The sequence below is a fragment of the Castor canadensis genome, chromosome 2 (assembly GCF_047511655.1).
Source record: "Castor canadensis chromosome 2, mCasCan1.hap1v2, whole genome shotgun sequence".
In the NCBI taxonomy this organism is placed as follows: domain Eukaryota; kingdom Metazoa; phylum Chordata; class Mammalia; order Rodentia; family Castoridae; genus Castor; species Castor canadensis.
In genome coordinates, this window is record NC_133387.1 from 37,408,563 (window position 1) to 37,431,628 (window position 23,066).

The 23,066-nt window shown below is 34.2% G+C and overlaps 1 protein-coding gene across 6 annotated transcripts in view; it reads left to right on the top strand.

The window, feature by feature from the left end:
• Tfec (transcription factor EC) overlaps nucleotides 1-21,674 on the top strand; it is a 142,254-nt gene extending 120,580 nt beyond the window's left edge. For 4 of the 6 annotated variants that reach the window (XM_074064582.1, XM_074064596.1, XM_020172760.2 and 1 more), the window contains 3 exons: nucleotides 4,021-4,096; nucleotides 8,039-8,186; nucleotides 9,053-21,674. In XM_074064582.1, the coding sequence (XP_073920683.1) occupies nucleotides 4,021-4,096; nucleotides 8,039-8,186; nucleotides 9,053-9,433 (605 nt within the window). In that variant the 3' untranslated portion in view covers nucleotides 9,434-21,674. The remainder of the gene's footprint in view (nucleotides 1-4,020; nucleotides 4,097-8,038; nucleotides 8,187-9,052) is intronic. The other 2 variants (XR_012444927.1, XR_012444930.1) reach the window with 2 other exon arrangements.
• The last annotated feature ends 1,392 nt before the right edge of the window (nucleotides 21,675-23,066 follow it).

A 23,066-nucleotide genomic window follows, 5' to 3' on the forward strand; every position in this document is an offset into this window, starting at 1 on the left:
TGTGTTGTGAGTCACCCATTCAAAGATATAAAGAAATAATGAGACTGTAGAAAATGTATACCATTTAAATGTCATAAATATAAGTCCAGCTTCTCATTATTCTGTGTCAATTTATTCCTCCTTTCCTAATGATGTGTTATCTGAAAGACATTGCTTATGTTGTAATGCTGATTTCCTCTGGGTCAATTTGACTCTGATAGCAGGTCACATGAGAGAAAAATGCAGACAAGAGAAATAGATTAGTAGCAAGTTGGAGTGTTAAGAGTACTTAGTCTTGTTTTAAGGGCCTAGCTATCTCAAGTGAACTTGACTAATTGAGTGAAAGCTTTTTTGTTCTGGGAGCCAAATCAAAAATGAGAGAAGGATTAAAACAGAATAAAGATAAATAAAAATGTAAAGTTCTAAATCAAGTCAGTAATATTCTCATATGTAATTGGCTGAAACTGATTCTACATGTACCTGTGAACCTGCACTTGTGCATAATGCACCTTCTGCACCAGAGTGATGAGAGCTGGCTGACTGTAATGACTAAGCAGAAAGTGCTGAGTTGTGGTTCTAAGAGTCCTCAGGGTAATGATGGGGTTCCCGTAGCCATAGTGACAGGGCAGATAACTTTGGTTCAGATTATGAGGCAAGGTGAATGAGTGGTGAGAGTTCATGATTGATGGAAGGAATTAGTACACAGAGGAACTATGGAGTTCTCCCTTAGTAAGCCTGTTAATGATTCCCTTCTTTCCTCTATCTGTAGCAGCTTATCAACAGGTCACTTAATGCAGCATAGAGTTGGTGTCTGGTATGTGTTTATGACAGTGTTTCTAATCAGGATTCTCTCACTAAGTCATCTTGTTTTTGAGGGAAAATTAACATTGAAAATTTAATACCACAAATTTTAGGTATAATGAATCTAGGACAACCCACAAAACTATAAAACTTAGGAGATAATTGCATACTGCAAAGAATATATCCCTTACTAGATACCTAAATATATATAAGGTATCAACCAAATTAGAAAATGTTAAAGTTTGTATCATCCTTCCTTAAGACTGGAAGGACAGGAATGAATTTAAAATTCTTAGACCATCAGGGTTTAGTTTGGGAAATGTGAGGGTATGGCAATGCCAGCCCTCAGCTTGCAGCCCACTCCACTTCTCTCCTTACCCTAACTTCCATTCTGTGCTGCTGGGACCTAAAACATGTGTGTGATCTCCACACTCTCTGCATTCGAGCCCCATACACATCCCTGCCAACAACTGCCCTTGGGTCACCTCTTGAACCTAATGGTGAGCACACTGGTATCATTTTCAGGACATGGCATACAAAGGCTCTAGAACTGGGCCTAGGGAACTTGAGAGAAAATTCTTTGCATAAATTATCCAGAGTGCACTTAAGTGTGACTGCCTTGGCCCTATGGCTGCCTTGCTCCCTGAGGCGATATGTGGTCAGTGAAGAAAAGAAAAGGTCCTCTGAGTATAGCTCAGAGTTGGACCCTCTTTTGCTTGGATCTAGGAACAGGATTGAGTAAACATGTCAACACAACTCTTACAATTAGTATAGCTATGAACAGCATTAGGAACCTATGCTATAATTATTCATTAAAAATTCATAGATACAACCTAAGAAGAGTAGAGAAGGAACTTCTGATATTTGGCATAAGTGAATTTAAATAATAGATTTTGATTTTGTTTAGAAGAAACAGTATAGGATCAAACTAGCAACTTATTTTAAGATAAAACTATGAACTTCATTCACAGTTGTTCTCTTTCTCAGATTTTAAAAGTCTGGCTTACAATATAAGGGATAATGTATTTAAATATAGTTGTTAATAAATCTCACTATAAAGTATAGATTTATTTCTATCATTTTTCCTTTACGTGGTATTATTTAACTGGTTTTTGAATCACATACACAAGGAAAACAGGATTGGTAAAGAGGAAAAAGAAACTCTCTCAAGAATCAATTATATTCTAATTTTAAAGAGAGCTCAATGTGTTATTCCTGAAGGTCAAATCCATTCATGGTAATTTGCTTTATAAAGTAGGTTCACCAAGACAATTGATATTCCGTAATAACTTCATTTCACATAGCAGATCTTACTTTTCAAGTGTGCACTTTTCAAGTATTTTACAATATTTTTGAACTATATTCTTCTCCATGGCCCATTTCTTCATTAAAATTTTAAATATGTTACCTATTGCAAAAATACTAAGTTATGGACCTTGATAATAGGGATATAGAGTAGATGGCTGTTCTTGAGTCACTATCAGAAACTCATCATGTATCTGTCATTTATTGAACAGTTACTATATATACAACATTTCCATAAGTAATGAGTGACTGTAAATGCAAATAGAGAAAACAGTTTTGAGTAAGCTGCATTGGTACCTTTTAAAGTTTTTTTGTAATATTGGAGTTTGAACTCAGGACTTGTGCTTGCTAGGTAGTCACTCTATCCCTCATGCCATGCTTCCAGCCCTTTTTGCTGTGGTTATTTTGGGAGATAAGGTCTCACTTTTTTTCCAGGTTGACCTGGTTATGATTCTCCTATACACTTCCCAGTTGCTGGGATGACTGGAGTATGCCATCACATCCAGCTTTTCTCCATTGAGATGAGGTCTCACAAACTTTTTCTCCCTGGGCTGTCCTGGAACTGTGATCCTCCTTTAAAAATTTTTTTTAATTTTTAAAATTTTATTTTTATTAATGTTGTCCTGGAGGTACCTTGTGACATTTATGAAACGTCTTTCAATTTATCATAGTTCAATTCACCCCCTCTGTCATTTTCCTTTATCCCTCTTCCCCTGATTCCTGGAATAGTTTCGACAGGTCTCATTTTTTTCCATTTACAGAATAGTTCCATCATGTGATCCTTTTGACTTAGCCTCCCTCACAGCTTAGGATGAGATGCACTGCCACTGTAGCCAGATATTGGTTGAAATGGTGCTGGCTTTACACCACGACCTTTCAAGATCAGCCTCCCAAGTAGCTAGGATCACAGGCATGAGTCCGCGGTGTTCAGCATTCATTAGTTCTTCAATCATTGGCCTTAAACCTACAGCATCAGCATCACTTGAGGGCCTATCAGAAATGCATATGCTGACTCTATTAGAAACAGAATCTCTACTTGTGAGATGCAAATCTATTTAACTGTCCTTTCTGCTATGTCTGATAGAAAACAAAGTTTGAAAACCACTGATCTACAGGTTATTAAAAACTTTAAATTAGAAAAATAACTTGATACTCTAATCAACAACATTCATTTAGCACTCCTATATGGAGCAAGCTCTCTGGACATACAAAAATGAATAAAATATGACTCCTTATCTCAAGATAGTCATTGTTAGCTAGGCACACAGACATTATGATGATCTCCAGTTTCTTACAAATGACATAACTTTATTTTTCTTTTTGGCTGAATAATACTCCATTGTGTATATACACCACATTTTCTTTATCCATTCATCATTTTTTGGATACTGAGGTTGATTCTCCAGATTGGCTACTGTGAATAGTGCTGTGATATACATATATGTGCAGGTATCTCTCTCATATGTTGATTTGCACTTTGGATATTTACCCCAGAGTGGTATAGCAGGGTCTATTTTTAGTTTTTGATCACCCTACATGCTTATTTCCATAGCTGTTTTACTAATGCAACATCTCACCAACAGCATACGAGATGCCTTTTCCCCACACCCTTGCCAGGATTTATTGTTTGTTTTCTTGATGGTTGCTATTCTGACTGAGGTGAGATGAAATCCTAGTGAAGTTTCGATTCGCATTTCTTTCAAAACAAAGTATTTTAAAAATATTTGAAATAATGTATTCCTGATTCTAATATTGTAAATTTAGCTTTTGGAAGAAGATATATTTAAATTTTGATTTTATTATTGAGATGTATTATCACTTGATTAAAGGAAATATTTTCTCCACTGTTGTTAAAAGATTTATAAGAAAGTAACAGCTGACCAAAAGTTAACTGTCCTTTAATGAGAATAATCAATAATATTTCTTCTTTAATAGTTGAAAGAAGAAGAAGGTATAATATTAATTACCGAATCAAGGAGCTTGGCACTCTTATTCCAAAGTCTAATGATCCGTGAGTTCAAAATCATTTTCATAATATGATTATGGTTTCAATACCCCAAAAATGGGAGGGAGGAAGGGAGAGAGAAGGAGGGCAGATCCAATGACCAGGAAACTAAGCATCAAATAACAGAAATAAAGCTATTGCTGGTCTCACATTAAAACATCTATTCCAGCATGATCATTATTAAGCATAAGACTCTTTCTAGAGCTGTCCTTCTCGACATAGGAAATACATTAATTACTTCTCAGTTAGAAGTGGGTCTTTTGTATAGTAACAACACTGGTAAATTTAATGATGGTAACAAAAGTTATTTATGATGCTGACTTGGATACTCAATTTACGGTTACATCATTTCCTCCAATTTAGGATTTATGTGTACATGAAAATAGAACTGTCAGATTTTCAGATGTCTCAAAATTTTGGCGACATACTGTAATAAATGGAATTGTATAACCCTACTGATTGATGCTAGCTAGGTTTTGGTGGCAAACACACAAAATCAAACGTGTGAGGTTGTAAATCTCAAGAAATAGTTAATTAATCAGAGTCTCAATTTAGAATGTTTAATGTTTGTACAAAATCATAAAAGCATCTGTATCATTAATAATGATTTGAAAATGACTTCTTCAAATATTGGCAATTATTCATTATCCAAAAATAAAGATGTTTGATGAAGTGGTATTTGTGAGAGTTGAATGTACTCTTTCCCTAAATTCAAATTTAAAAATTTTCTTGGGTAGTTAAATAATGTGTGATAGAAAAGAGTGTAATATTTATCCTTAAGAGCACACTAGAGTATAGCGGCAGAAGGGCACAAAATAGGAAATCTGCAGAGCTCAGGCCTAGTTCAGCTCCACTAATCATCCTTCAAGCCTTTCAGATTCACTAAGCACAAGACTCTCTGTTAATTGAAGAGAATAGCCATTTTCCCTATATAAAAATAAAATCAATAAGATGTGTGGGAAAACAAACTGCAAAGGTTGTATGAGGATTATATTACTTTACATATTTATAAATTCTTTTATTTCTAAGGAATCCTTTCTAGTTTAATCGTCTAGCACAAGGAATGACAAGCTTTCCCTGTAATGTTAAGCTTTTGGGACCCTACAAACCCCTTCAGAGTTATTTAACTCTGCCATTATAGCCCAAAAGCAGAAATAGACAATATGCAGATGAATGATCAGGACTATATGCAGTAAAACTTTATTGACAAAAACAGACTGAGGGCTATCATTTGTCTACTCCTGCTCTAGAATATGGGAAAACAATTTACCACAGAATTATATCTGAAAGGCAACATTGTTGGGAAAACTTGTCTGCAAACATTCCTGAATGTCTTTCTTTTCCTTTTGGATCTCAAATCCTTATGTATCTCAGAAAAGAGGACTATTTTTTGGTCTTAGTTCTATTATGTTATATGTACACAAGTAACATTAGGGTCCAACTGAAATACTTTAATTAATCAGGTGTTGAATATGTGTATATGAGGATCTGTCCACATAATACAGGCAGATAATACTATTTTGGAACACACTGAAGTGGTGTGCCAAATATCTGAATATTAATTCTGTTTCAATACATTTCATTCCTTGGCTTGCTGTGGCCCTACATGTCACTCCAGTGACTTTCTTCAGGGTTCAGGAATTAGAATCCCATTGTTGAATCTAGAGTCTAGAATCTTAAAATGGAGTTTACCTGAGAAGTAGTGTTTGGAACCATTGATCCAAGGAGTAGATATCTATTCATGAAATTATTTTGGATTAATTTGTTGAATTTTTAGATGTTAATATGGATAACCTAAAAGTTTCAGAAAAAAATCCTGGGGAAAGAGTATGAAGATAATACAAGTTTTAGTTTGTAGGTGGGAAACTGAAGGAATGGCATTTCTGTGTTACACTAATAGAGAAACTAACAAAAAGTGGATTTTAAAGGAAAAAAAATCAAACAAGATTTCAGTTTAACATATTTCAGACTAATTGAATAGGTGACTGTAATCATTAAAATTATAAGAATCGCTCTTGAAGAAAATATACATGGCTTGTAGAATCAACTAGTACAAAGTTTTAGAAATGATGTGCCATAACTACTAATGGATTATAGAACCAACCAATAAAACAGATCCAGTATTCTAAACAAAGCAGAATATTAGATATTGCACAAGAGAAGGATGTTAATACCTCAAGAAAACTTTGTTGCAATACAAAACCTGCTTCTCATGACAGATGCCTCTGAAAGAGGAGAAAGCCACAGATTTTCAGAAAGAGCACTAAATTGAGTGAGGCAACCAGGACTTCTAAACACCACATACTCTTAGGCAAATAATAAGAACTGTGGAATGGTTCAACTCTGAGAACCTTTCCAGCTCCTGATATGAATCAATTTTGCCAAAAAAAAATCAAACCTAGTACCCAGACACCAAAATCAACGAAGTTCCCATTTCTATATTCAAAAGCATGCAAAACTTTACATTCCTTTGCAGATCAAAATAGTCAAGTTAAAAAGGAAAAAATACACGGGACAACCGTAGTAGAGAACTATTACTTGAGAAAATTGCAAATCAGACATCATGGATTTTTTTTTACATTTTTAATTAAATTTTTTAATGCTTGCAAGTGGACGTGAATGTCTAAGGAGATAGTCTAATGTACATTTCCCTATAAGTAGGAATGGTCCCAACAGCCCTTATGGCCCAAGAAAACTGACAAAGGATTTTAAAACTGGAGAAACAAAGGCAATGATTGGTGCATTTCAGAAGATGGATTACCTGTACCCTAATATGCCTTTTCACCTGGTTGTAGAAAAATGGATCTTCCTTTAATTTGTGACTGCTAATGACATTGTTACTTAAACTGAACATCCAGTGACACATATTCAAATCAGATATGCTGTATTTTACCACTTCTGACCCTAATAAATACATATTAAGTTCCATATATTTCACATAGTTTACATAAATCACAAATATATGCAATATTTTTTGATCATGTAAACCAAAAGTATCTGTAGGGAAATACAAAAGTTCCCTACAAGCTTACCTTATGCTGTCTTCAAAACATCTCATAACCATAATTTGAAAATTCATCAGGGTTTCTAGTCACTCTGATGAATTTTTAGCAATTACTTTGGTCTTATTCTCAATGCACATTATCAATTTTCATACAGTATTATTTTCATACATTAAAAATAAGTAGCCTATTCTACATTTCCAAATCTATAATTTCCCCTAAGTCAAAAATAAGTTTTAATAATATAATGTCTGTGATATAGCCTAAAAAATTATCCATTGATGTTGAGTTGTGTTTATCTTAAACTTATTTGAAAATAGGTAGCTCTATCTAGCTTTTAAAAAGAGTACTGATGCTTTTTGTGCAGAAAAATTTGTCAAATGACTTTAGAAAGTTTGCTCTATTTCATAAAGCAATGTTGCCAAATTCTACTATGTTTCACAATCAGTCAGGATCACCATTCAGGAGAGACTTTATTTTGTTTCCTTAGAAACAAAAGCAACCTTCTTAGGAAGTATGTTAAAAAATTGGTACATTTGAAATGATCTTAAAAAAATTTAGGCTTAAGTCATCAGTAATGTACATTTCCTAGTTCATTAATGCAGAAATACTGCACATAGATTTTAATCTTGGAGTTAATAATAAAAGCAATTTTCACTAAAAATATAAAAACTGTAATGGTAGAATCATGATATTGCATTTAGCTCTCCCACAAAAAAGTCACTTTATTACTTTCTTTTGACACTTATTTTCATTCTGGGATTAATTTTACTATATAAGGGCTTCTTAACTATTCTATTAAAATTTCTATTCAGAAGCAATAATATCTAAGAGTGAATAATAGTCATGTAAATCATTATTTCATATTAATGTAAAAGATTTTGTAAGTTCTTATGAATTCTGCTGACATGCACAATTGTGAAAAGGTTATCTCTCCGTTCTACAGTGATATGCGCTGGAACAAAGGAACCATTCTAAAAGCATCAGTGGAGTACATCAAATGGCTACAAAAAGAACAACAGAAAGCCCGAGAGTTGGAACACAGACAGAAGAAATTAGAGCAGGCTAACAGGCGACTTCTACTCCGGATTCAGGTTTTTATGAGAATGTTGCCATGAATGGCATAGTTAACATATTACTTACTTGTCACTGGCTTTATTCATTGGTCTCATTTATATTTTTCTTATTCACAATTATTTTTCTTTCTGAAAGTCAATTTTATTGCCATGTAGGTATTCATTGGGCTGTTTCCATTAGAAATCCAAGATCGAGATAACTTAAAATATACATATAATGAATGACAGCAACTAATTACCAAATGCAAAAATGTTAATCATTTCATAAATACACAAGATATTATCCCAGCCAAAAAACCAAGACTAAGTAGGACATTTGTTTCTGTAGATATTGGACACTAAATTCTTCCCTTCACCTTTCATTTCTTTAGGAACATTGCTAGGGATTTCACTGCCTCGAGGCATAATGTACCAGTTTATATTAAGTCACTTCTCATTGTTCATGTGACACAAAATACCAAAATATGGGCTTTTATAACTCTCTTTCTTTTTAATGCAAGCATGCTTATAACCAGGTTAAGCATTTACTATGTTTCCATGAAATGGTCCTGAATTGTGGTGAGAAATTAATCTATTAAAGTAAATGAAAGATTTTCCACCATTTCTAAATGGCTATTTTGTAGTCTTCACCCTTGTGAGACCATCATAAATAACCTTACGGAACAATAAAAGTTGAATTTTTTAAAAAGCAGGGTAATTTTCTTAGGGTTATTTTTTAGGCATCAGAAATGAATCAGATTCCTTTATTTGTGGAGAATACTTATAATCTGTATTACTGTTCACTTCTAATGCTTGTTAGTATTTTGACTCTATTTCTGATTTTTTTTTTAGAGTTATGCCCACTTTGCAAGACATTATTTAATGATTCTTGTTTGAAATTGCAGGAACTAGAAATACAGGCCCGTGCTCATGGTCTGCCAACCCTGGGTTCACATGGTACAGTTGATTTAGGTGCTCACATCACCAAACAGCAGACTCATCCTGAGCAGAATTCTGTAGACTGTTGCCAACAACTGGCTCCATCTCAGGGGCCCAGCCCTGAGCTCTGTGATCAAGCTATGGCCTTCTCTGATCCTTTGTCACACTTCACAGATTTATCATTCAGTGCTGCCTTGAAAGAGGAACAAAGATTGGATGACATGCTACTGGAGGACACAATATCACCATTTGGAACAGACCCTCTGCTATCTGCCACTTCCCCTGCAGTTTCCAAAGCAAGCAGTAGGAGAAGCAGCTTTAGCTCAGAGGATGGTGATGAGTTATAAGAAATAACAGGCTCAATTCATCAACTAGGAAGCAATTCCATGCTGGTGCTATGCAACTATGATCTGTGTTCCATACAGTGCTTTGGCTTCATTTTTGGGAAAGGAATATACTGTCTATGAAAAAAAGATTAGAAACAATAGAAGAAGTCACAGGAAGAAGAGATCTGATGTTGAAGAATTATTGAGGACCGAAGAGATGTTTTCTCCTTTTTCTACAGAGCCCAAATATACATAAATTTTGTTTTCCCGGAAAGAGGTACAACATAAGAAACAACTTTGTACTGATGTTTTAAAAGCAGCAACATGATAATATACTATTGTAGCTAACAGTCTATAAAGAGCAATATAAGAGACAACCCTTATTGGTCCTTCTCTTGTATATTCTGCTGTTTGCCTCTTACATCAGTTTTTAAGAATGAAAACCAACAAATCTGGTGGTTATTCCCTGTTTCTATTGCCTGGTGGACATGTTTAAAGTTAAAGCCTTATGGGAAATAATTTTAAAATAAATTTTTCTGTCACTTGCAATTGAAAAGTGAATCTATAATAAGCATGAGAATTTCCCACAATAAAATACAGAATATTTATTAAATTTTTGGTTAATAAAATTAGATCTGAATTCCTTCAGTCAGTGTACTTACACTAATTCTACAATTAAAATATGTAATTCTTACATATTTATTTTTTCATTCTCTGTTTAAATAAAAAGGAACACATTGAATAATTTCCTTCAGAACAGGTCTAGAATTTTATCATTTCATACAAACACACATGTACGCAATGTAAGTAGTATAGATTATTTTATTTTTCTTCATTCTTCTGATCTTCTTATCAGCATCAGAAATGACATTCAAAGATTCTCTTTTCTTTTTCAAGAGATGTCAGATAATCAAGTTTGGTAAATAAAATATAAAAAGTCCCTGTAATAGGAAATTTGCCAAGTATTTAAAATTTATCTTCATGTTCAATGTTGGATGTAGATTAGTTGTTGATACAGTCTTCTCCAATTGACAAAACGTTGAAAATTAGATTGACAGTTGACAAAATAATTAGTGAAACAGAAACTATATTATACTCATCTTGGAGTGGAGTATTATGTTCTCTGCCCCTAGGCACTCAGAGTGTTCTGCGATCTTTGGTTGCTTTGTTACTGTTTATTAAAAACACTTATGTCTGCAGTACTTCCTCAGGTTGTTGTTTCCTGAGCTTGTTTAAGGTTTGGGAAGTGGGTTACCAAGCATATTGCTGTGTATTATGCAATTGATGGACCTCAGTGAGCCGGTCAGTGTTTGTGGAAGGATGCTCAGAACTCAAGTGTTCCTGTGAAAATGCTGAGCAGGTGAGGACTGCATGGTCATAGTCCCCATGGAAGGGGGTGTGTTAACAAGACTACATGAGAAACAACAAATGGTTCTATTTATATAATTAAAATCTAAGCATAAGCTTTAAATGGAGAATATTATAGAAAACTAAAATAATTGACAAAATTTAAGGAGAACTACAGAATGCAACTACTTTTTTAAAGGCATGAGTTAGGTGAAAGAGAAGTAATACAGAGGATAATTCCAACCAAATGATCAAAGTGAGAAGAAGTGTGGAAGATGTCTTTGTGACATGCAGTAGAAAGATCTGGACACTATTCTAAGTAGATTTTTGGAGAGTTCTGAAAAATGAAATTAACAACATGTTGAGGATACTCTTACAAGCTAGGAGGAATGATATAATAGAACAAAAATTTGTTACTAGGAGAAAGAAACCTAAAAGTTTAAATATCTATTACCAGTTTTTCATGAATACTGAACTTTAAGAGAAACTTTTCAAAGGGTCTTAGTGTTTTTTTTTCACATTGAAAATATGGCATTACAAAATTTTAAATTCTAAGGCTTATGAAAATGGAGAAACACTAAATCTTTATGGTTTAATGATTTTCTCATGCCGGCTTACACCATTAGCTCTGCTTTTGGATAATTAAAATAATTTTAATTGACATGAAAAAATAATTACTAATTTACAAGACTAGCCACTAAGGATAAATAGATGCATTTATATGAAATGTTCCATGTGATAGAGAGCAAATGGATACATTTTCTCAAGAATTTTCAGGAGGAACTTATATGGTGGTGTTTGTTTGTTTGCAACAAGGTCTTGCTGTGTAGCCCAAGCTGGCCTTGGTCCTTCTGCCTTAGCCTCCCAAGTGTTGGGGTTACAGGTTTGCATCATCATGCCGAGCATATTCTTTTAACCATAAGGTGAATTCCACTTTATAATCTGAATGGATAATTTTTGACTTTTCAAATCATAGAGAAAGAATATGTTCAATGGTCCTTGGAAAACACACCATTCTAGATAGATGCTGGTGTCTGTTTCTATTTTGTCCACTTTTCTCCTGTGTTCACTTTTCTCCTATATTTTGTGGAAGTACTACTACTTATCCTTGAACCCTATTTCTTATAATCTTGGATGACTTAAGAATTGGCACAGGGTAATACATCCTGGGCACAGAAGATCTAGAGTAGGAACTAATATTTGCTGCTTCATTCAGATTTTGAGTTGTCAGCTAATTGTGAAATAGATAATAAGTTTTTAAAGACATAGTAAAGAGTGGAGCCAAGTCCCAGTCAACTGAAGCAGGCTAAAATTGATTAGAAAACATCATTTTTAATGGTATATTAGAATGCATCTTTTGAGAGTCTAGTTAAAACTATAGATCCTCTGCTTAGGAAAATGTAGAACTGTAAATATATTGACATTAATTTGCATGCATCAAAAGGTTTTGAGAACTTCCTGAATGTCTCCTGTAATCCCAGGTGAAGATTTTCTGCATTAAGTCTGTAATTTTCATAGGCATCTACTTAACTCTGTATATTTCAAGAGATGGGATGGGTATGCAGTTAATGTCGTATATAATGAGGTAGTTGTGAGGCCTACTAATCTGAGTATCATTATTTCAATCCTAATGGGGCTGAGGTTGCATAGGAAAGAAAAGTCTACCCAGAGCTAGATTATTTACTAAGGAAGTTGTTCATTTATAAAGTGACTTTTCAACAATCTTCCCCACTCAGTGAATGATAGCTCCTGTAAATTAATATTCATGGGTTACTTCTCTATGAATATTGAATATTAGACCATCTGATCATAACATTTTGAAATGATGCAGATAAATTTCAAAGTAAAAAAATAGTGTAAGTTCAAAACCATATTATTTGATTTTTTTGGCAGTACTCAGGTTTTGAACTTACAGCCTCATGTTAAGGCTAGAGCTCTAACCAGGTGAGCGGCATCCCAAACCCTTAAAAACAGTTTGCAGATCTAAGAATCCAGGGAGATCCTTAGGAAAACTGATGAGTATCTAGATTATTGTTGCATAAATGATATTTCTCATAACAGTTAAAGAGGCAAATGGTGTATCAAATAATTTTGTCATAAAAAACATCAGTTACCATAAGACTTAAAAAACCAACTAAGCCTTATTCATCAAAAATAATTAATAATTGCAATTATAATATTTTGTTAAAATGATTAGTAAAATTGAATAATTTTATTATTTTAGCTCTTTTTTCAAAAAAATACCTCATCCAATCTTCTCTATTTGTTAAATGCTGGCTGCCTTTTTGTGGACTTAATATTTAGCAAGCTTTCCTAATTTCCAATTATCTTATGATAATGGAGATCTGTGAGTAGCTATAGCTCCATAACTTTTTTAGTGTTTTTTTCTTCTTGACTATCTTCTATTTCAATTGGAAACAGACAGACAGACCATATTTTATCAGTTTACAGTGCTATCAGTGACCATACCTTTCTTTATATAGGTAAAAAAGCTCTAAATAATAAAAGCCAGATGAGTGGAGAACATGGAGAAATAGCCTTGCTCTTCCTTTTTTTTTTTTTTTAACCTCCTTTTTACCTGCTCACATGGGGGTAGGTAAAAATTCTTAATAACTCTTACTTTAAAAAGAAATACAACAGATCTCTTGATTTAGTGTGCTCATTGACTACAATGTCAGGGGATGTACTAGATTTCACAAATTTAAAAATTAGCTGGCACCACTGGCTCACACCCGTAATCCTAGCTACTCAGGAGGCAGAGATCAGGAGGATCACAGTTCAAAGCCAGCCCAGGGCAAATAGTTCTCAAGATCCTATCTCAAAAAACCCTTCACACACACACACATACACACAAAATAGGGCTGGTGGAGTGGCTCAAGGTGAAGGGCCTGAGTTCAATCCCCAGTACACCACACACACAAAAAAAGAACATTAGCCTAAAAACTAACTTATTTTTCTTTTGTTTTAATAGGCTGAGTTATATTGGAATTTCTTATAGTTCAAGGTACCATGAAAATGCTTTTCTTTCTTGTACTGATAATTGTGGAATTTAAGTATTTAGATAAATGTTATAATTAAGTGTTCAAAAATTTTAGTGGACAAATAATACTCATTGCAGGTGAATATAATTACCAATAATGCATTATAAATCTCAAAATAGAAAAGAGGAGTTTGAATGAACCCATTAAAGTTTCCTATGTCTATGGGCTGACTTTATAACATCTATATGTGGAGGGAAACTGGAATCAATTAATCATGATGCTGTGTTATCAGCACTCGATCAACCATGTGGGTTCCTTGAAGATCCCTGAGCAATGAATTTTGCTACATATTTGAAAGGCACAGGCTATTCCACATGCTACATGAATTACATCATTTGCCCTTTCAGTGCCAAGTATGTCCTTAAGTACCAGAAATCAATTTGAGTTAGTGTATATTACATGAACATAGATTTCATTATGCTTATTTAATAAATAGCAAACACACTTAGAGTGATGATGATATGATGTGTCATCATTATTCAATTGATATATGAATATTTTATTATTTGTATGATGTTTTTAAATTTGAAAGCAAAGAAACTGTATTTAAAATTTAGGAAAAATTGCCTTCAACCAGGCATAGTACTACATACTTATAATCCTAGCATTTGAGAGGCTGAGAATCTAAGAATCATGAGTTTGCAGCCAGCCTTGGCTTCATAGCAAATTCAAGGCCAGTCTAGGCTTCAACAGTGAGACTTTGTCTCAAAACAAACAAACAAACCTTTCTTCAAATTTTCTGTCCCATGTGTTTCCCTGTGACCTTCATGGAGAGCTTGCGTAAGAAATGATCAGAAAATACTTATTTCAATTAAAATAAACCCATCAAGATACAGCCAATTTAAAGATACAATACTACTGTGTACTCTTTCTATATAAAAGGGAAATTTTATCTCCTTGTGATGGATTCAATGTGCATTTCTACATAATCAAATGATTTCTATTGTTTTCTCTGATGTAGTTCTCTTAAAATGTCTTTCTCTACATTCTCCAGCAAGTTTAAAGAATAAAATTAGTGACTTTCATGTTTGCAATATATTTCTCCCATTTCTGCACTGCCCTTTTACTTCAAAAATTCTATATTTTTCCACAGAAGTAAATTGTATTTGTGTTTTATTTAGATCTTGTTGTTCATACAACAACTAAAAGGTACAAAAGAAAGGGGAGACTTATTTTCCTAAAGGAACTATATAATCAGTAAATTAGATATTATATTGCTTTTTAAAATATGACTACTAAGGTTTAAAACCAAACTAAATACAAGAATCTTATGTAGCAGTGTAGCAGTATGGCAAGCTAGACTAAAATTAATTCAGCTATTTAATCTTAACAAGAACAATGTAGTTAAAAACCTTTGATTTTAATGGCATTTTATGTATATGAATAGCTGAAGTAACATTCTTATAATTTTAATCTAACATTAGTTATATGAAGAAAACATTGTTAATACAATAAGACCGGTAGAATTTATAATAATCACTATTTTTCATTTTTAGTAACAAAGTAATACATCTTATTTTCTAAGAAAATGAAGAACATTGGTGTATTTTAATACATACATGAATTTTTGTACAAGTACTTTTTAAATGTACCAATATTTTCTTTGCATATATTAAACAAAATACTATAGTCATTAAAACATTTAATGTTTTAATACTTTTTATTTTACCCTTGTATACAGATTGCAGTGGAAAACACAGAGTGTGGGTGAGTCATCTGAAAGGATACTCAGCAGTCACAAGACCTCACAACTGACAACTGCTCACTGCACAGTACATGCTGAAAACAATGATCCAATATTTCCCTATTATTGAAAGTAATTGTTACATTCTCTAATATGGTCTCCTGCCATCTGCTTCTCCATGCTGTTATGGCTTTGATTTATGGAAAATACTTACCAGAATGTTGCAAAATTGCTAACAGGCAAAATGGTAGCAGTGGAATCACTAAGAGACTGCAAAACCTTTTAATATACTAGATACTCCCCAGACAATCTAGGATAAATAGAATACTCTATTCTAATATGTAAAATGTTGTAAAGCTACTAATTGATATTGACTAGACTGTTCCCTTGATAATCAAATTAATAAGAATTTCAGTGGTGTTAAGACTTTCTAATATTTAATACCATATTTATGATTTTTCCTGTATACCTGCTTCAAAAATGATAAAACAGCACTGCTCTAAGTTAACTGTAAAGGACGATGCTCTGTGTTTAATATAGACTCATAATCTACCAATTAATACTACATGGATAATGAAAAATATCACTAATGCTCAAAATACTGATCAATATAATAATTTCTATGTGGAAACAATAATCAATCTAATACAGATAAAAATAAGTCAAAGTTTTCGCAATGCTATAGACTGAAAAGATGTATTTGTATGTGCAGATGTGATATGTTTGTTCATGTATGCAATGAGAGAGCTTATAAAATTTGTTCTAAATATTTCTATATTGAAAATGATTCTGCATATAAAATATGTCACTCTTTATTAGATCATGCATCTAAAAAACACTTGAAGCCATCTTCAAATCTTTCTTTGATAAAGTGTATACATAGGCACCTGTACACACACACACACCCACACACACACCCACCCACCCACACACACACACACACACACACACACACACACACACACTCACATACAGAGTTCTTACTTTAAGTCTAAAAGATAAGGAAAGTTATAACATATTTTGATATTTTTTCACTAAAATAATTAATATTTGCAGCTTTAAACATTAAAATATAATACAAGCAATAATTTTATGGCCACCAAAAAGAAGATTAAAACTCACCTTAAAAGTTATTATCATCACCCGTGGAGTTCTAACTACATGGTAGCTAAATGGTAAAATATGGTAAGGCTTATTGGTTATATAATGGGTACCATCATGTTAAATAGATAGCAGTTTCATTAATTGGCAACCATAAGACAAGAGTACAACTTTGTAGATGGTGATGATTTTGATAGGATTGACACACTGTGGTTAAGTATATGATTCACATAATAAGGAAAAGGTGCCTCCCGGCTATTGTTCTTAGCATGGATTAAAATTTACATATTGCTTCCCTTATGTCAAAACATCTGGTGCCTGCAAATGCTAACATTTTGTTAAAAAGTTCCACAAGCCAGGAAAAGTGCATTGGAAACACTGCATATGAATCATTCAAGCATTATAATACAATAAGAGCTGTGTTCAGAAAAAATTAAATTGCTGAAAACAAGACTATAGTCACGATTATAATTTACTTGCTTATGCAAGTAAAAAGTAACATTGTGTATATGTGTACAGAAAATTTGTGTTTGAGTTTTATGGTTTTTCTCTTCAAAACTACTTATTTCATGAAATTATATGGAACAAGGGGGTTTCTAAGTCCTTCAAGATTTGCAGTCACTCTAACAGTGTTAAAAACAGTGCATAGTTATATAAAACCCATTCTGATATTCCTAGGAAGGAGTAGGTGATACCTGAGACATTATTCAGTTGGGGAATTACATTTCTATTTATCCGTTGGTAAATATACAAAATATATTTGAGATGTAAGTGAATTTGTTTTTCTACACAGGTCCCCAACTCAATAAAGTCTATCTTTGCAATGTCCAACCTAGTCTGGGCTTCTGTTCTTTAGTCTAACAAGCTCACTGAAGATTTCCCTATTTTTAGGGCTTTTCCTTGCCACCATAGTCAAGGGTTATCATTATAATGCTCTTCTCTGAATATACCAGCCAGCTGGTGACTAAATTCTACCTTTGTTATTCTTCATTAGATGAATGGGCACTGGATGAATTCACATACACACACTCATATATACATCTCTATATCCTATATTATTTAACATAGCATTTTGCTTAACATGTTATTTCTGTAATAAATGATACATTTCTTAATGCTAGTTAGGGGAGGTATGCCTACATCAGATTCTTCAGATAACAAAATGCTGATGACTTTTTCTTTGAAATTCTTACGAATGCAATGATATTAGTATTTGTATCTTCTTTGGGTTTATCTAAAATATGGCTTCATATGGAAGCCATATTTCATATGGAAATAATGTCATATTTTATAGCAATAGATATAGAGAAGTCTTCTATTCTAGAATCTTCCATTCATCCCTTCACTGTTCCTTTAATAAGCATCCCACAAGGAAAGATGGCTGTTTCTAAGAAGAAAATAAAAGATGAAAGTCACTGAAATTCTTCTTTGAAGTATGGGAAGTGCTACACTGCAGAATTAAAGGTGTTCTGGAAGCAACATCAAGGCAACTGAAGAAGTCTCATGCAAACTGAGACCTGAAGGCAGAGTGGGGACTACCCTGTTGCAGAGAGAAAGTGAGAGAGAGAGTAGGGGTAGTATAGGCAACCAGTCAGATTGCCATCACTTGTTCAGAGGACTCATCATACTTTGATATACTGGGATATAAGTCTTTCGGATTTCGGATTTGGATTTACTGGGAGTAATAAATCTTAAAAATGTCTCATTTATTTATCACAGATGATCCATGTTATTCCGAAAATGGAGACTTGATCAGAAGTTCCTTTTGTCACTTCTAGTCTCAGAGTAAGAAAGCAGGTTTCAGTGTGTGTATGTGAAGATGAGGAGGACAAAAACAAGGAGGAGATGGAATAAGATGAGGAGGAAAGACGCTGACATGTTGAACAAAGAGTACGTTTCTCAAATAGCTTCACCAGCCAAGAGATAAGTGTTTCTCTTATTAATATTAAGTATGCAGTAAATCATATACTTACAGCCAGTAGTCCTCCCTTTTAAGTACCTCTCTCACATTGTCTATGAATGCCAAAAAGAAATCAATAACACTCTGCCTCATTTCATTAATAGTCATTGTCTATCATTTAAGAAACCCAGTGTAAAATAAAACCATGTTAGTAGAAAGTTATACAATATCTGTGAGTGGAATGACAACACAATAAACACATTTATTCTCATATGTTAATTTATAAGTTTTATGGATATCATAACAAACATCAATAGATTTTTATAAGCCAGACAAGTTAGTACTAAAGTTTACAAGGAAAAGACAAATGAGGAAAAAGGAACTATTTGAAAAAGAAGAGCAATGAAGGAAGACAAGGATCTAGATATTAACACATATCTCAAAGCCTCACTATTTAAAACTATGCTATAGTACACAAATAATCCAAAGGACAGAAATAAGCCTAAAGATATATTGAAATTAACATGAAAATCATGCAAATCAATATGGAACATGCTATTCTATAAATGGTGTTGAAATACACTAAATAAATGACCACAAATATGAGACTTAGGGAACTTCCATAAAGTGGAGTACTGTGCCCCTGTGGGGAAGAATGAAGAAAATTACTGTGTTCTGACATAGAAAATTCCCTACAAGTAGTTTTGGTCCTTATTAATGTATGAGTCAGGTGCTGGTGGCTCACGCCTATAATCCTTGCTACTCAGGAGGCAGAGATCAGGAGGATCTCTGTTTGAAGCCAAACAGGGCAAATAGTTCACAAGACCCTATCTTGAAAACACCCTTCACAACAAAAGGCTGGTGGTGTGGCTCAAGGCCTAGGTCCTGAGTTAAGCCCCACTACTATATATATATATATATATATACACACACACACACATATATAGTGCAGAACTACATCTAGGGCATTTCCTTTTGAGTGATGAGCGAAAGATAGGAATATACACTCTTATTTGCTGTACATCCAGACATATAATGTAGAAGGATATACAAATAACTTACTGGAGGAGCAGATGTAGGAACACATTCATGATATTACTTTTAAAAATCATTTTTATATCCTTTAAAGCATATAACGTACTATTTATTTTTTTTAAAACCCTCAAGATTCATAGCATGTTTACATTAATGATTTATTGCTTTAAATTTAGCTTTTTCTTTCTTCCAACCTTTTCATTTTCCTCTAGTAGTTTTTGTGTTGTTGGCTTTCAAATCCTCTTGGCCAGTGATGCTTGCAATTCTTTTGTTAAAAAGTAAGAACAGCAGAGGAACAAAACACAGATGGAATATTCTTAGAAGTAACTAGATCTCCACACTAGTATGAACACTAGCTTTTCTAAAGATCTCTTTGGTAAGTAGAATAGTGACCTCCAAAGATGTCTACATCCTAATCCTGGAAGCTCTTCAATATGTTATCCTACATGGCAAGAAGAGCTTTGCAGCTTTGTTTAAGTTTAGGATTTTAAAGTGAGGGAGTATCCTGGAATATCTAGGTGAGTCCAATCTAATCACATAAAACCTTAAAAGCAGCAGTGTTCATTCAGCTGTGGTCAGAAGCATCAAGAGACTCAACACTCATCTGAGTAGTGGGGCTTGTTGCTTTACAGGACTAGTCCTAGGACGAGAATTCCAGATTATCTGGGTTCCCATTTAGGTGCCTTTTGCAGATTGTGGAATCTCCATGTAGCTACCAAAATAGCTGACATAGTATTGCTATTCAGTTGTTTCCTCAGTAAAGGTTGACCAGATGAGTAGGACTTAGACTTTGTCAGTGGATGGAGTAGTATATACTAAGTTCAAGATTTTACACCTTAAAGATGAGGACAGTCACAATGCCTAACCAGACTGATGCTTTCAAAGCATCCAATTTAAAGAGATGTGGGTGATACACAAGGCTTATTCCAAGGTTCAGTGAGATAGTGGTAATTTTTGTAGATCACTGAGCACAGTCTCAAAGAGATACTGTCTTAGTCCATTAAGGCTACTATTACAAAAATACCATAGACAGCATGGCTTACCAACAACAGAAAAATTATTTCTTAATACTTCTGGAGGCTCTGGCAGATTCTGTGCCTGGGAAGTGCTGCTCTTGCTTCTTAGAAAGTGCTGTCTTTTGCTGTGTTCTCACATGGTAGGGATAGCAAAAAAATTCTCTGTGGTCTCTTTTATAAAGGCACTAGTCCCATTCAGGAGGGCTCTGCTCTTTTCACTCACCTTCAAAAGGGCCCGTATCCTAATATGATCAGTTTGAGAGTTAGGGCATCAACATGTGAATTTTAGGGGATTACAATTATTCAGTCTATAGCAGATTGGAGACTGCTCATGGTAGGTTTGTTATTTGTCTGTGGGAATAAGGATGATCTTGGAAGAGCAAAAGCAGAAAAAAAGAAAAGTTAAAGGATCCAAGAATAAAAGGGAGTTAAGAAAAAAAGAAAAGTTAAAGGACCCAAGAATAAAAGGGAGTTAAGAAAAGGGAGAAAGAAAAATAAAAGAAGGGAAAGGGGAAAGAGAAGAGAAGGGGGAATATAGGAGGAAAATCTAATGAAGAAAGGGAAGAAACAAAGTCAAATAAATTCAATGACAATAGTCCATCTGGTTTCATTAATTATTCATGGGAGAGAAGGAGGAAGGTTGAGGTTTGGAATGACTCTTTGCTTTTCAGATTGTACTGCTTTCCTCTAGAACCTATAGTTCTCATCAACTCTTGAGGAATCTACTAAATTTAGGTACTTTCCCACACAGATCAGATTCATTTAGCAAGCAAGGGAATGCAAGGGGTCTAATGTGATGAGTTCCTAGGAGACTTTCATAATGATTCTGAGGCAGTGTATAATATTGAAGAGCCCCACAGTCTTTTTGTCAGACTAACTTGCTTCAACTTCCCATTCTGCAATTTTAGGGCTCTGTGAATTTAAGGACTGATTATATCTTTTCTGCATATCACTTACATATGTAAAATGGGAAAAAAGTTTTTTTGGTAGTACTGGGGTTTTAATTCAGAGTCTCACATTTGCTAGGCAGATGCTCTATTATGCCCCCAGTCCTTGCTGCTTTAGTTGTTTTTCAGATAGGGTCTCATGCTTTTGCCTCAGGTCAGCCTCACACCACAATCCTCCCACCTCTGCCTTCCACATAGCTTGCATTATTCCACGTGTTGACATGTTGGTTGATATAGGATCTTGCAAACTTTTTGCCTGAGCTGGCCTCAAACTGTGATCCTGTCAGTCTCTGCCTGTAGAGTAACTGGGATTATAGGCACCTAGCCAAAGTGCCCAGGCAATGAGAACAAATTAATAACTGGTGGGGTTTAAGTGAAGTAGGTGCATAAAGAAATTAGCACAATCTTTTTGTATATAGTTTATCACCCAAAAAATAATTGGTATTATAACTATTATCAAAACTGAAGTGTTTCTAATCACTCTTTCCTAACAAAGTTTTATTCATTTAATTTTTAGGGGAGCTTTTTGGTGACATGCTATTACTACAGTTTCCATTATACATTCCAATTCTCCTTCCTAGCTGTCTTTGTGTCCATCCATCTGTCATCCACCCATCTATCCACCCATCAAACAACTCCCTAATTATGCAAGAATTTAATGTCATAGAACCTGATAATTTTCAAGGTGTTTTCCCACATAACAGCTCATTTATGCATCATAACTCTCCAAAAGCCCAGTATAACTCATGAATAACCAGATTTCCGTCACTTAACCAAGGTCACAATTTGTAGCTCTAAATGACTTGCACTTTTCACTAAAAAAAAAAAAAAAAAAAAAAGGTTATATTTGTACTGTGTGTTAAACCTCATTATAGATGCAAGGACACAGTAGTAAATAAAAGCAAGACCCAGCTTTCATTTAAATAGAGAAGATAATCTGGGATCTGGTGGCTTACACCTGTAAATAATTCTGGCTACTTGGGAGGCTGAGATCAGGATGATCATGTTTCAAGGCCAGCCCCAACAAATAGTTCAGGAGACTCTGTTACCAGTGGGCTGTGATGGTCCTCAGATGGTTATCAGATTCTTGTCCAATTACCTTGAACAATGAATTGAACCAGGAGACAAAGAGTACCAAGCAAAGCCAAAGTTTACTAAAGCAATAAAAAGCTATAGTACACGTCAAGGGAGAGAAGGCGGGCTCTGAGTAGGGAGCATCTCAAGAGCCCACCTCAAGGGTTTATCTGTCTTTTATGTGGTTATGGTCAGGCTGCTGGGAAAACCTGCAGTCTTTGCGGGGGCGGGGGGGACTAGGGTGATTAGCAGGTTTGCTATAGGTCTTGCTATATGACATGGGGTATTCTTTTCATGCACTTACCATGATTGGGGAGTTTTTAATGATATGTTTGGGATGCAAGTAGTATTCATGAGGTTTTATGTAAGGAAAATTGTTGAAAACGTTAATTAAAGATATTAGGGGCTATTTCTACGTAAGCTGTACAGTCTAGTGAGAACTGGTTTCCTTTATCTAATATCTAACCTGGAAGCAGACAATCTGACCACAGAGTGAGCGGTACGGGCAG